General features: G+C 36.9%; 1 protein-coding gene across 7 annotated transcripts in view; it reads right to left on the bottom strand.

The window, feature by feature from the left end:
- Positions 1 to 13,107, bottom strand: part of EXOC6 (exocyst complex component 6) — a 277,514-nt gene that overhangs the window by 1,401 nt on the left and 263,006 nt on the right. For all 7 annotated transcript variants that reach the window (XM_047824816.1, XM_047824814.1, XM_047824819.1 and 4 more), the window contains one exon: positions 972 to 1,084. In XM_047824816.1, the coding sequence (XP_047680772.1) occupies positions 972 to 1,084 (113 nt within the window). The remainder of the gene's footprint in view (positions 1 to 971; positions 1,085 to 13,107) is intronic.

The following is a 13,107-nucleotide window of genomic DNA, read 5'->3' as shown; positions in this document are numbered from 1 at the left end:
AGGTACTAATAAAAATACAGAGATAGCAACCACACAAAAAATTAGCAGCTTCATTTTACATTCTACATGAAGTAGTGTTTTTGCATTAGTATGTAAATCTAAAGTATGTTACATTTTCTAATATCATACTATTTTCTAATATCATTCCACAAAGTATGCTAAAATACATACCCTCTATGGACTCTGCAAATCACATTCATAGCAAAACCAGGTGAAAGAAAAATAACATTAGAAAATTTAAAGCAATATTTATTTATTTATTTTTGGCCTCAGTAGTGTTTCATGATATGGTAAATTTACATTTATTTTAAACAGTTCTTTCTGTCCTCTCACATCAAATACATCACAGACATTTGAAATGTGGGAAAATAATAGATATTTTTCATACTGATACCTAAAATGAAATATGGTTAAGCGAAAGGAAAATCTGTCACATAGTGAGGGAAAAGTAACCCCTAAACTTCTGTCATTTTTAATTGGACAAGATGCACCAGCAAATGTCCCGTTACTTCAGTTCTTACTATTTTATTTTTTCTATGTATTTTTTTTTATCACATACTTCTCTATCTGCACAAAGAATCCAAGTCCATCATGGTAGGATATCGACAGCAAACATGCCAATTGCTAGCCACATTTTACAAAACACCTTTCTGTGTTATGCCATTAAAAAAAAAAAAGTTCCAATTCTCACTCATCTCCAGTAAACATATTCCTAAGGCCAATTAAGCCTGCTATTGAGGATGCAATAGGAAAATTTTTGTTCACATGAACATAAACAGCAATCTCATATAAAAACTACACCAACACTGCACCAAGAAAGAAAGAGGCTTATGTTTTGGCCATTAAAATGGACTGAGCTTTTAAGCTCCATTTAGACATTTCTCTTTTTTTGAAAATCTCTAGCTCTTCAATCATCACTAAATCACAAAATGCTAAAATGTTATGCAAAAATGTTTTCAGAATATACTCACTTCTCCAAAAGAGTAAGAGCTGTGTTTGGATTCACCCGAAGGTACTTAGAAGCAGGCTGTCCATAATCAGCTAGATAAGTAGACCAATCCCAAACCATAAACAGGTCAAGGAGCTGAGGAAGACAGGGCAAAAATGTTAAACCAACTTTTGAGTATTTATCCACAGCTAATACATAAAGTATATGTCATTCTTGATCCTTGATCTTAATGTGCCCTCCTTCCTAGGTGGAACAGAATAAGGAATTCAATTTTTAAACTTTATCATTAACTATACTTTATAACCAAAATAGCATGTACTATCTTTTTACTTTTGAAATTCCTAAATTGGCAGGGGATGATTTTCTAATACAGTACCTGATTGCATTTTCAAACAAGTGTACAATAATAAACACACTGTTCATAGAATTATATTAACACTTGTACTGATGTATAGAGATTTAATCTTTACACATTATTCAGTTTATACTCATTTAATTAGTAAGGGTTGGTGCTACTACCTGTTTGAAGAATTTCAAAGAACTTAAATTGAACCTTTTTTCTTAGAGGTTAAGTATGTTTACCTTTCAAAGAAGCCGTTTGTACCTAGACTTTTCCCAAAGTAATTTAAACCAAAAGCTCAGATAATCTCAATTAAGTGCATTAAACAACCTCTGCTGAATTCTCCCTGGTGACAGATCCTCAGTAGTGTTATGAAATGTGGGCTTCAGGACTCAGCCTGTTAACTCTAGGCAATCATTTTGTATAAACAAACAACAACAAAAAGAAGCCCTCTTGTATTCCATAGTGTTTTAAAATTGACTATTTGCTTTATAATCTCCAGTGAGAATTGTTGTCAAATATGGAAGTAATCTTTTAAAAGCAATGCCATGCCTAAACCAAAGCACCAAACTCCTTATCCAACTTTAAAACCCTAATCTCCCTTAAGCCATTTAAAACCAACTTCCTATCCCCATTTGAATTGTTTCAGAAAGCTAAATACTTTACTTACTACCTTCCTTCAGTTTTTATATTATTCTTTCTTCTTGTTTTTTAATTCACTTTATAAGTAAGGGGTGTACTGGTTTTGCTTCCAATTGAAGGAAGCATTTGTATTTACTCATAGGACATGTGAGCCAACCCATGGGCCCTAAGAAGGATAAAACTTCTGGGGTGATTAAAACCTAAACAAAGGTTACAAGAAACTAGCTCTTCTATACGAAGGTAATGGACTTGTTTGACTCTTTTCTTATCTAACATGGAGACTTCCCTGTAAAAGGGTGAAAATTCTATAATGAAAATATTAACTATCACTAATAAAATAAAAACCACTCTATTTTCCTTTGGACAATATTCTAGGCTACATCCAAAGTTAAAACATGGGTACAGGATCTACACCGAAACAATGTTAAAAGAATATATTGTCTGAGAGACAGAAGTTATTTAAAGTTTAAATTTATTTAAACTTCTGTGTAATTTTTGACTCTTGCTTGGCAACAAGTACAGTTTTCCCTCCTTGTGAAAGGAGGGAAAAGTTATTTTCACACACACCCACGGTGAAAATGAAAACTGGCATAACATCTCTGGAATGTGATTTTGTAATACCTGGTTAAGAACTTTATAGAAATGGTTGTTCTTTTTGATTCAGTAATCCTACTTCTAGGAATCGAACCTCAGGAAACAGTAATAAAGGTAGAGAACAATGAAATTAATCTCAAAAATGTTATTTGTGTTATCAAAAAACTGAAGGGGAAAAAAACACCTGAAAACAGTCCAAATCTCAATATTAAGAGAATGGTTAAGTAGTAAGGTGTATCTATCTGTAAGATGAATATCATGTAGTTATTAAAATTGATGTTCACACAAAATTGTAAGTATCTGTTAAGATGCTTATACTAAACGTTCCTACTAAAATTACATAAAAACCCATCAAAAAAGACTGGAAGTAAATTTGACTGAATGCTAAGAATGGTTGTTATTTGTGTGGTAGGATTATGGGCAACTGTTGTCGTCTTCTTTATTTTCATAACGTCCCACAATGGACACGTATTAACTCTGAGTTAGAAATAAAGTTTGCCTATTTATATATTAAAATAAATTTCAATAATAAATACTCCTCACACAGTTGTTAACAAAAGCCTCATTTTGAAGGATTCTTCTTTTAGGTATAAGTATGTTTGCACAAGTGTGTGTGGGCATGCGCACAGTCAGCAGAAAGTAACCACTTAATATACTGGCTGTAATCTCCCTTTCTTTCCAGAAGGCATTAGCAACATGACCTTTGGGATTTGGAAGAGGAAGAAGCCTTAAAATAAGTCTCTTTTTCTCTTGGGCTGATCTACCCCCAGGTGGGAAAGGAGGAGTCCACTTAATGAATTTAAAACCTACACCAACTCCAGCTGTGAATACAGAATTGACTCTTTTACAAAACAGCACAAAAACAGATAAAGAAATACTATGCTTACAATTTTCACAAATTTCACAAATGCTTAAAATTTCACAATGTTCAGATATTCATATGCAAGTCTCTTATCACTAGAAATAACAGGAACCATAAAATTTAACCTGCCTGCCTCCATGCAGACAAGTCTAATCTACATACTTTCAAATTTATACTAATACTTTATAGAAATACTCACCGTGCATCATTAACTTGTAGATATCTAAGGAAATCTGCATAAGTCTGCACATTCATGGTTAAGTAATATATTACCAATGTGGATAAAAGGCCAAGAATCTAGATAAGATTCATTTATTCATTCAACAAATATTGACTGCCCACCTTTTTCTTTTTAATGTTTGTTTTTGAGAGAGAGAGAGGGAAACAGAAGGGCAGGGAGACATAGAATATGAAGCAGGCTCCAGGCTCTGAGCTGTCAGCACATAGCCTAACGCGGGGCTCAAACTCACTGAACCCGCGAGATCATCACTGAGCTGAAGTCTCATGCTTGACTGACTGAGCCACCCAGGCGCCCCTCAAATTTTCATTGAAAGTCCAGCTAGTTAACATACAGGTAAGCTCCAATGAATTTAGCATGAAGATAGAAGCTACTGATTTCTTAGGAGCAAGTGATTGGTTGCTCGTTATTCTCAGCCAACAAACCCAGTGGCTATAGACTCCAGCACCATTCTGTGTCTGTGCCCCAAAGGATGCATACACATGAGTGCAGAGGAAATACAGGGCCAGGAAGCACACTGATCCCATATTCTGATTTCTCATTTCCATGTGTGTAAGGATTTTTCAAAAGCAGAATATTGCATTTAATAAGTAAATAGAAACAAACTTCATAAAGCTAGGCAGCCAAACTCATAATGTGTCCAACAGAGTGTAACCACTCAAGAGATATTCAAGAGGTAACGAACTTATTACTTATTACTTAATTGATGATGCCAGACTATTCCAAGTTTACCTGGGAGCTTTTTCCTTAGGCTTCTCAAAGTATAAAACTTGAACACCCTACAGACTTCTCTGGCTGATGCTCACAGCTTCCTGAAAAAGGTCAACGTTGGTCTGTGGACAAACTAGGGTGAGTGAATGCAGTCAACTGACTTCCCTCCACTGCTCCCAGTCTTTCCCTGGGGCATTGGTAAAGAAAACAGTTTCCCTCAAAGTAAAGAATTGGGTCTAATGTTAGTAGAGTTAAATCATCTTCCTAGAGAAAGCACTAATATTTCTGAATGGTCTATCAGTGTCCTTCATCCCTAACTATTACAAGGTCCTGTTTCACTTTTTTAAATTGAAGTATAATTGATATACAATATCCTATTGGTTTCAGGTATACATTGTAGTGATTTGTTATTTTTATACATCACAAAATGATCCCCAAGGTAAGTCTAGTTACCATCTGTCACCATACAAAGTTATTACAATATTACTGACTATATATCCTATGCTGTACATCACATTCCCATCATTTATTTATTTTACAACTGGAAGTCTGTACAATTAAGTAATCCCTTTTACTTAGTGTGCCAACCCCCCCAATCACTCCCCACTCTGGTAACCACCAATTGATTTCCTGTACCTATGAGTCTATGTCTGTTTTCTTTGCTCATTTGGTTTTTTAGATTCCACAGTGAAATCATACAGTATTTGTCTTTCTCTTAGTTCATTCAGCATAATACTCTCTAGGTCCATTTATGTTATCACAAATAGTAAGATTTCATTATTTTTTATGGCTGAGAAATTTTCCATTATATATATATATATATATATATATATATATATATATATACACACACACACACATATATTATATATATGTATATTATATATATACACATATATATTATATATATATATATCCATTTATCTGTTCTTTATCCATTTATCCATTTATCCATTTATCTGTTGATGGATACTGTTGATGGATACTTAGGTTGCTTCCATTATCTTGGCAACTATAAATTATGCCACAATGAACATGCTGGGTGTATACAGCTCTTCAAATTGGTGTTTTTGTTTCCTTGGATAAATACCCAGAAGTGGAATTGCTGGATTTTATGACAGTTCTATTTTTAATTTTTTGAGGAACCTCCACACTGCTGTCCATGGTGGCTGCACCAATTTATATTCCTACCAACAGTGCACAAGGGTTCCCTTTTCTTCACATCCTTGCCAACACTTGTTATTTTTCTGTCTTTTTGAGAACAGCTATTCTCATAGGTGTGAGGTTACATCTCATAGTGGTTTTGATTTGCATTTCCCTGATGATTAGTGATGTTGAGAACTTTTTCATGTGCCCATTGGCCATCTGTAGATCTTCTTTAGAAAAATGTCTATTCAAATCCTTTGCCCAATTTTTAACTGGATTGTTTAGTGTGTGTACACACACACACACACACACACACACACACACACACTTTCACACCCACACTAAGTTGCCACACTAAGTTGTGTACGTTTTTTACATATTTTGGATATTAACCCTTTATCAAATGTATGATTTGCAAATATCTTCTCCCATTCGCTAGGTTGTCTTTTTGTTTTGTTGACAGTCTCCTTTGCTCTGCAAAAGCATTTTAGTTTGATATAATCCCACTTTTTAAAGTACAGATCCACTGAAGCAAAAGATATAACACCAAGCTAGGACATTATTCTTGGGTCCTACCTAACCTTATGCCAGGCAGTTATGGCATGAGCCCATTTTTATAGGCTGCTACCCATGCCTGCTTTGACCAAAAGGCATGTTCCCTGGTTTTTTGAGTGGTTTAAAAAGAACACAACTGCTCTGGAGCCACAGTGTGATAGGAAGGGATGAAGAAACTGGAGTGGTGCCAGAAAAAAAATCACTGACACTCACCTTCACTCTACACAGTCATAGCCTTGGGGTCTACCTCTCACATCTGGTCAGGTTTCACAGGATGCACTATATCCTTAATATTAAAACCTAAATTATGGAAAACCTCAATTCTCTACCTTAAGCTTTGCTCCCTTCAGATGGCAGTACACAAACAATACATTTGTTATTAATTACACAAAATCTCTCTCAGTCTTGTAAATAAACAGTAAGACACAGCTTTGACAGGTGAATTTATTAATTAACATATATACCTGAAATTCAAAGATGTAGATCAAACATGAACAAAAACAAAAATCTTCCCTAGATTATTCAAAAGCAATTTTACAATTACTTATTAAAGGATAAAGTCAGGTATATTATAATGAAAATTGGTATTAAGTTCTATAAATGGGTTTGTTCCAATAGTCAAGTAAAGTAATTCTACCTTAAATCCTTTTGGGAAGTAAGCAAAGTATGGATCATACAAAAATGAATAGCAAAATAATATGCCTCAGTTCTATCTCATCATGATTTATAAGATTACCTGAAATTAGTATCCTAACTTCTTTTTTCACCAAGGATTCAAAAATATCCTTCATAACTAATCTGATAACATAAAGTAGATTTATGCCAATATCTGTAAGTGAGTTGTAAGTTTCACTTCCTCAGCATTCCTTGTGTGTGTCCAGCAAACAATAAGATTCAGCCTTAAGGAAAGAAATGGTTGCATGGGTGGTCCCATTTATATGCTCAAAATAGTTGAATCGCTTCAGAATCACTGAAGAATTCATGTGTGTCAAAGCATTTGGCTTGCTGACAGTTTCTTATCCTGTCTCACTCCTGGTCTACCCCCCAAGAAACTTGGGGTCTTGGACCTGTTGAGACCACTTTATGCAACTGACACAATGGATCTAGGCCAACTTAAAACCATTCTATGGAACTCTTGAAGTGACTTTCTGTCTTTGTAAAAGTGAACCCAGATTGCCAGGTCATTTTTTCCTTGAATCTGGTTTAACTTTCTTTGTTTTGAGTCTTTTGGGTTTTGCTTTTGAAGCACCTCAGGGGCAGTGACCCAAGACAGAAGATAAATAAAGTTAAGCCAACCTCAAGAGAAAAGCAATTGGGGTTACCAGGTTTGCTTTTGTAAATGTGAACAGTGACCTGGGGGCTCAGGGTCAACCTTAGTCCCCCAAATTCCCTTTTCCAAACACCAATTCCACCTGGGATCTCAGAGTTGCTCTGCAGATTCCAAAACTAAGCAGAAGATCATTTTTCCTTTGCCTCCAAAACACAAAGCCAATGCAAGGGTTCCTAGAGCACTTTGGAGATTTAAACAACAACAAAAATCCTAAACCATAATACAGCTTTAACAAAGAAATATGAACAAGTAGTCACGGGGGATTCAAGAAAAATGGATCTTACTAAATTAACCCAATGGGGGGAAATACAAGTCTCCTTTTTCCAAACAGATATTAAAATCAAATGATGAGCTTAGTATGATTTTTAAAGCTCTTAGCTCTACCCCCTTTCCAGCTACCTGAAAACACCACATTTGGAGAATTCCATATGAAGCACAGAAGAGAAATTTAAGTAGCAGCCAGAAAGTACCTAGGCAAAAACTGTAAAGAAGCAGTTTAGTGCCTCCATCCACATCACTTTTTGCCTTCAGGGGTTAATTGTCCTTATGCTGCCTCACGCTCTCTGATACACCTGACCCCTAACCCACGCCTGCCCTCTTCAAATGTCCCATGTGCCAAACCTGTTCTCAGTCAGCCTTTCCACGCCCACCTACGTAGGACCAAGAGCAAGCTCTGGGCATGGCCCTCTGCAGAGACCTTTTATTTTTTTTTTTTAAATTTTTTTTTCAACGTTTATTTATTTTTGGGACAGAGAGAGACAGAGCATGAACGGGGGAGGGGCAGAGAGAGAGGGACACACAGAATCGGAAACAGGCTCCAGGCTCTGAGCCATCAGCCCAGAGCCTGACGCGGGGCTCGAACTCCCAGACCGCGAGATCGTGACCTGGCTGAAGTCGGACGCTTAACCGACTGCGCCACCCAGGCGCCCCTGCAGAGACCTTTTAAAAGCACTGATCTCTTCAGGTTATTTCACTCAGATGAACTGCACACAGAAGAAGAATGTTCTCAAGGTATTTAAAAAAAATTTTTTAACGTTTATTTATTATTGAGAGACAGAGCGTGAACAGGGGAGGGGCAGGGAGAGAGGGAGACAGAATCCGAAGAGGGCTCCAGGCCTTGAGCTGTCAGCACAGAGCCCGAAGCGGGGCTCGAACCCACAAATGGTAAGATCAGACCAAAGCAGGACGCTCGACTGACTGAGCCACCCAGGCACCCTTCAAAGTATTTTTGATGGTAAGCTATATAGTAGTCAGAGATAAACTAATTGGGTGGGTTCAGAATTTGGGAGAAGAGGCAAAAAAATGGGATTTATGTAATCAGATTTGTACATATCCACATTTGCTTTAATTGTTTGGTCACTATCATAGCTAAAATGGCATACAAATACATGCTATGTGTGGTTTTATGTGTTTCTTTATTAAAACTAATTTTACCAAGTAATAAATGGTTAATAATCAAATAAAGCCTATCATAGGGGCACCTGGGTGGCTCAGTTGGTTAAATGTCCGACTTCGGCTCAGGTTATGATCTCAGTTTGTGAGTTCGAGCCCCGCGTCAGGCTCTGTGCTGACAGCTCACAGCCTGGAGCCTGCTTTGGATTCTGTCCCTTCTCTCTGTGCCCCTCCCCACTTGTGTTCTGTCTCTCTGCCTCTCAAAAATAAATAAATGTAAAAAAAAAAAATTAAAAAAGCAAAGCCTATCATAAAAAATGATAGTCCACTGCCCTACCCTTCTCATTCTCAGAAGCAATCAATGTTTAACTACTTCTGTTTTTAATTATGGTGATTACTTCAGTGTCTCTATGCTTATTTTTCTAGTTTTTTAAAGGTTTATTTATTTTGAGAGAGAGAGAGAGCACGAACAAGCAGGGGGAAGGGAGAGAGAGAGAGAGAGAGAGAACGCATCTCAAGCAGGCTCTGCTCAACACGGAGCCCAATGCAGGGCTCAATCTCACGACAGCGAGATCACAACCTGAGTCGCTATCAAGAGTTGGACACTTAACGGACTGAGCCATTCAGGTACCCCTCTAATTTTTGATTTATCAGCTTGCAGCTATCACATATGATGGTTTACCTTAATTATACAACCTTCCTATTTTTGGTAGCTGGCACAATTTTTCTCCATATTTTGCTTTTATAACTTTATAAAATATATATAATCTTTTATAAATAATATATAAAAATATATGTTATAAAAATATAAAATATAATTAAACTTCTTGCTATGTCACCTTAAAAATTTTTTTTTAATTTTTTTTTAACGTTTTATTTATTTTTGAGACAGGGAGAGACATAGCATGAACAGGGGAGGGTCAGAGAGAGGGAGTCACAGAGCCTGAAACAGGCTCCAGGCTCTGAGCTGTCAGCACAGAGCCCAACGCAGGGCTCGAACTCATGGACTGTGAGATCATGACCTGAGCGGAAGTCGGCCGCTTAACCGACTGAGCCACCCAGGCGTCCCTGTCACCTTAAAAATGTTTTAAGACAGCTTTGAGATATATTCCACATACAATACAATTCATCCATTTAAAGGGTACAAGTCAGAGGCGCCTGGGTTGCTCAATCGGGTAAGTGTCTGACTTCAGCTCAGGTCATGATCTCACAGCTCGTGGGTTTGAGCCCCACGTTGGGCACTGTGCTTACAGCTCGGAGCCTGGAGCCTGCTTCAGATTCTGTGTCTCCCTCTCTCTGCTTCTCTGCTGCTTGCACTCTGCCTTTCTCTCTCTCTTAATAATAAAAATAAGCATTAGAAAAAATAAAGTCTACAAATCAATGGTTTTTAATATACTCACAGAGTTGTGCAGCCATCTCAATCAATTTCAGAACATTTCTCTCATCCAAAAGAATTTCCATGCCATTAGCAGTCACTCTCCAAACAGGGGTCATATAACATGTGGTCTTCTGTAAGGAGCTTCTGTCACTTAGCATAATGTCTTCAAGGTTCATCCACATTTGTAGCATGTGTCAGTACTTCATTCCTTTTTATTGTCAAATAATATTCTATTGTATGGTACCAGCTTTGTTTATCCATTCATCAGTTAATGGACATTGGGTTATTTCCATTTTTCAGCTATTATGAATGATACTCCTGTGAATGTTCATATACAAGTTTTTGTGTGGATATATGTTTTCATTTTTCTTGGGTATATACCTGGGAGTAGAACTTGTTTCATAAACTTTTAAGAGGATCTTTTGACTCTCCATTTAGTAATATAAGAAATTAACACCTGAGGGGCACCTGGGTGGCTCAGTTGGCTAAGCGTCCGACTTCAGCTCAGGTCATGATCTTGTGGTTTGGTGAGTTCAAGCCCTGCATCCAGCTCCGTGCTGACAGCTCAGAGCCTGGAGCCTGCTTCAATTCTGTGTCTCCCTCTCTCTCTCTGCCCCTCCCCTGCTTGCACTCTGTCTCTCTCTCTCTCTCTCTCAAAAATAAATGCTAACAAAAATTAAAAAAAGAAAAAGACATTAATTTCTGATATGGTTGAGTTTTAAAATAATCCTTTGGCAATTGGGGTTTAAATTATGTATACTACATATTTAAACCCAAATAACAATAGATATTTAACTAAAGTTTGCTTGAATTTATTTATAAATGCAGAAAGATGTTAATGAAATCATTATCAAGAATTTTTCTAGCCTCTATTTCTGAAAAGCAAAATCCCTATATTTTCCAAAACAGGAAAGAAAATTTCAAATAGTTTCCTCAGGTACATTTACCTGAAATAGTTGAGTATGACTTTGATTTTTATAATACCTTTACATATATACTTGGCTTGTTTTTCTTTGGTCGTGAGAATACCTAGTTCTGCTTCCTGATATTGAAAGGTGGGTTACACAGTGAACAACAGAACTTACCTAATTACCCAAACCAGAAATGTGCATACGGTCTGCTTTGACTCCTCTCTTTTACAACTCCAGAATCTAACTTATTACCAAATCATGCCAATTTAACCTCCTAAATATTTCTTGAATTCACTTGCTTCCTACTTTCCATCCCTACTACTACTGCTATCCTAGTTCAGATATCATAATCTCTACCCTGGGGACTTTGGTCTTGGCTATCCCTTCTAATAATGCAGATCTATCAATCTCCACACTGCTTCCAGAGAGATCCAGCTAAAATACAAATGTGATCACACCATTCACTTGCTTAAAACCATCAATGGCTTCCCAACTTTTTCAAGATAAAGTTCAGGTTGTTTAATATGACATGCAAGGTGATCTTGCACCTACCTATTCCAGGTTGGTGAGGAGGAAGAATCTTGGTCTAACTGGACTAAGAATCAAATTGACATGAGACAGATTAAGTGGAGAAAATTAAATAGCTAATCTATGGAGAATCTACACAGGCATGCAAATTTCAAAGACAATGAGCAAATATGAACCTTAAATGAGCTAGAGACAGCTGAAGGGTCTGAGGATACAAAGGGAAGAAGGACCATCAGCAGGAAGGTGAAAGGAGATGTCTGGAAAACAAAGGTTGCCCTATTATGCAGAGAAGTATCTTAGGTGAAAGGGAATCACTGTTAATAGCACTCTTCCTGGTACAAACTGGCAGTTGAGGGGGAGGTAAGGAGGTTTTCCTGTATCTGCTGGGTTTTAATTGATTTTAATGCAAAATAGTGTTCATGCCAAAGTGGCTCATCTTGGGTTGGCCTACCCTTGGCCCCTACAAGGTCAACCTTTTGGCTTCCTCTCCTGCCTTGTAATTTAAACTCCTATACAAGGAACTCCTAATAGTTCCCTTAAAACCATGATGACCCCCAAGACATTGCTCATTTTCTTCTCTGTGTGGAGTCCCCTTCCCCTTCTTTGCCACCCATGTAACTCTTTATTCCATAACATTTAAATCTCTTAAAATTTAAATCTTGCCTCTCTTAAGAAGCCTCCCCAGAACATTTTGGGATGGTTTTCTGTTCCTCTTTCGTGTCCTCAGAGCACCTGCCACATCTCTATCATGGAATTTTTCACAGTATATTGATGCATCTGCTGACCCGCTAGAGAAGTAATATTGCCTTTACTTCCTCCTAATAGTGTACTTTGTAAGTGCCTCAAAACTGGCAGTTTGTGTTGCTTATATGTGTATCTTCATATTTGGCCCCATACCTGGTATACAGTAGGCACCAAGTAAATGTATAATGAGATAAACTACATAGGTTTTGACACAGAAAACTGTGTCAAATGTATAATGAGATAAACTACATACCTTTTGACACAGAATTTTGTGAGTCTACAGTGAACTCACTTCTGATATACTAATAAGATGGCTATGATATCTACTTTAATGTGAACTATTAATAATCTCTGAATTTTTGATAATCTTATAATTATTCTGAAAGCTAACCTATTTATTGACTGATTTAATTTGTCCTAAATGCACTAAAAATGAACTAAAAATATTTCACAACCAAAGTTCTGCTCCTGAGATTACCTTTTGTAAACCAGTGATACCACCATTGAGCATGTTACATAAACATTCTCAAGTCATACCTTTGATTTTCTGTCCAGATTCATTATATCAGCTGCCACACTTATGTAACAGGTAGTTTACGTAATGACTTCACCAATAAAGCTCTCACTTCTAATACTCAGAAAATCAAACCATGAAACTCATAATAAGAGGTGTTCACTAGACTTTCAATTCTCTCTGTAAGTCATTTTGCTTCCTCGAAGCTATTGAGAAGTAAGATCTGATCGCATAAACTGACTATGTAAGAATTAAAACAACAGGGGCGCCTGG

This window comes from Prionailurus viverrinus, chromosome D2 (assembly GCF_022837055.1).
Source record: "Prionailurus viverrinus isolate Anna chromosome D2, UM_Priviv_1.0, whole genome shotgun sequence".
Classification (NCBI taxonomy): Eukaryota; Metazoa; Chordata; class Mammalia; order Carnivora; family Felidae; genus Prionailurus; species Prionailurus viverrinus.
The sequence above is the reverse complement of the archived record's forward strand: the minus strand, read 5'-3'. Positions and strand labels throughout refer to the sequence as shown.